Source organism: Scardinius erythrophthalmus, assembly GCF_964197995.2.
Source record: "Scardinius erythrophthalmus genome assembly, chromosome: 3".
Taxonomy (NCBI): Eukaryota; Metazoa; Chordata; class Actinopteri; order Cypriniformes; family Leuciscidae; genus Scardinius; species Scardinius erythrophthalmus.
In genome coordinates, this window is record NC_138223.1 from 1 (window position 1) to 2,500 (window position 2,500).

A 2,500-nucleotide genomic window follows, 5' to 3' on the forward strand; every position below is an offset into this window, starting at 1 on the left:
AGAGTGTGTGTCCAGGCGCTGGTCCTTCATCAGATCTGGAGTGTGTGTGTGTGAGTGCGTGTCCAGGCGCAGGTCCTTCATCAGATCTGGAGTGTGTGTGTGTGAGTGCGTGTCCAGGCGCAGGTCCTTCATCAGATCTGGAGTGTGTGTGTGAGAGTGTGTGTCCAGGCGCAGGTCCTTCATCAGATCTGGAGTGTGTGTGTGTGAGTGCGTGTCCAGGCGCAGGTCCTTCATCAGATCTGGAGTGTGTGTGTGTGAGTGTGTGTCCAGGCGCTGGTCCTTCATCAGATCTGGAGTGTGTGTGTGAGAGTGTGTGTCCAGGCGCAGGTCCTTCATCAGATCTGGAGTGTGTGTGTGTGAGTGTGTGTCCAGGCGCTGGTCCTTCATCAGATCTGGAGTGTGTGTGTGAGAGTGTGTGTCCAGGCGCAGGTCCTTCATCAGATCTGGAGTGTGTGTGTGTGAGTGTGTGTCCAGGCGCAGGTCCTTCATCAGATCTGGAGTGTGTGTGTGTGTGTGTGTGTGTGAGTGTGTGTCAAGGCGCAGGTCCTTCATCAGATCTGGAGTGTGTGTGTGTGTGTGTGTGAGTGTGTGTCAAGGCGCAGGTCCTTCATCAGATCTGGAGTGTGTGTGTGTGATTGTGTGTCCAGGCGCAGGTCCTTCATCAGATCTGGAGTGTGTGTGTGTGTGTGTGTGTGTGTGTGTGTGTCCAGGCGTTGGTCCTTCATCAGATCTGGAGTGTGTGTGTGTGTGTGTGTGTGTGTGTGTGTGTGTGTGTGTGTCCGAACAATTTCACAACAATTTAAATGAGATTGAATAGCGGAGAAAGAAATAGGTTAGAAAAATAGATTTTATTAAAGTCAGACAAGGAAACAAAAGACGAAAGCAACGTCAAGATAAAAACAAAAGCAATGACATAAGAAGTTGATCATCATGTGACGCGTGAGGAGTGTGTCAGCGCAGCCGGTCCCAGCGCCAGATGGAGGCGTCGTCACACACAGCGATCAGGATCCCACTGTCCCGACTGAAGCTCGTCTGCCGGATCGCAGAGGTGCACTTGGGGAGGGTGAGCGTCGTACACCTGAAGACACACACACAGGTGAGGAGAGACACACACACACACACACACACACACACACACACACGTGAGGAGAGACACACACACACACACACACACACACACACACACACAGGTGAGGACACACACACACAGGTGAGGACACACACACACACACACACACACACACACACAGGTGAGGACACACACACACACACACACACACACACACAGGTGAGGACACACACACACACACACACACACACACACACACACACAGGTGAGGACACGCACACACACACACACACACACAGGTGAGGACACACGCACACACACACACACACACACACACAGGGGAGTACACACTCACATAGGTGAGTACACACACACACACACACACACACACACACACAGGTGAGGACACACACACACACACACACACACACACACACACACGCACAGGTGAGGACACGCACACACACACACAGGTGAGGACACGCGCACACACACACACACACACACACACACACACACACACACACACACACAGGTGAGTACACACACACACACACAGGTTAGGACACCTATCAGAAGAGGAGACTTACTTTGCTTTATGAGGATCTTCCACTTCCAGGTCCCAAACGTACAGCTTCCCGACTTGATTTCCCAGAGCAAGCATCTGAGAGGGTGAAGACACACACACACACACACACACACACACACACACACGCACGCACACTCAATCATCTTCTAACAAACACTTCTTATTGCCACTGTGTGTCATTAGCTTGCTGTTGTCTGTAGCCTACAGTTCACTTGATAGCAGAACGAGACTGAGCTCCACTGAATACCTTCTGCCAGAAGTCCATAGAGAAGCGCATGTACCAAATGTCACACTGACTGTAATCAAAGCGGCCGAGAATCGTCACATTAGACTCGTTCGGTTTGATATGGTCAATATCGTCTTCCATTTTCCCAGGTTTCCAACACACAATTGCGTTCTCACATGACTGCGAAACATGACCAAACAAGAGAAATAATAAAGATGAGAGAACGAACAGAAGTGTGTGTATGAGCGAGTGTGTGTCGGGTGGAGCACCTTGGAGAGGATCAGGTCCCCGAGCCAGCGCACACAGTCCACGTAGTTCCTGTGGATGTCCCGCGTCGAGAAGTCTGGGAAGTGGATCTTCTGAGACACGAAAGGCCTGAAACCGCATGTAAAACGACAGGATAAATGAGTGTGCATCAGAGCAGGGAAGTGCACTAGATAGGGAGCACTGACCGGTTGGTTTTGCTGGGGTTGTACTCGTACGAGCCGCGAATGGCTTTCAGCATCCGCTCCGAGTCGATCCTCCACAGCTTCAGCGAGTGGTCCATCCCACACGACATGATCTTCTCCCCCAGCAGGTCAAAATCCTACAAACACACTCACTTTCTATTCGCTTG

At 51.3% G+C, this 2,500-nt stretch overlaps 1 protein-coding gene across 1 annotated transcript in view; it reads right to left on the bottom strand.

Moving 5' to 3' along the window:
* Positions 1-829: 829 nt before the first annotated feature.
* The window catches only part of eed (embryonic ectoderm development), a 9,384-nt gene continuing 7,713 nt past the window's right edge, over positions 830-2,500 (bottom strand). The window contains exons 8-12 of the mRNA XM_081361293.1: positions 2,337-2,470; positions 2,154-2,259; positions 1,906-2,064; positions 1,660-1,733; positions 830-1,078 (exon numbers count right to left, since the gene is read on the bottom strand). Coding sequence (XP_081217419.1) covers positions 952-1,078; positions 1,660-1,733; positions 1,906-2,064; positions 2,154-2,259; positions 2,337-2,470 — 600 coding nt within the window. The 3' untranslated portion in view covers positions 830-951. The remainder of the gene's footprint in view (positions 1,079-1,659; positions 1,734-1,905; positions 2,065-2,153; positions 2,260-2,336; positions 2,471-2,500) is intronic.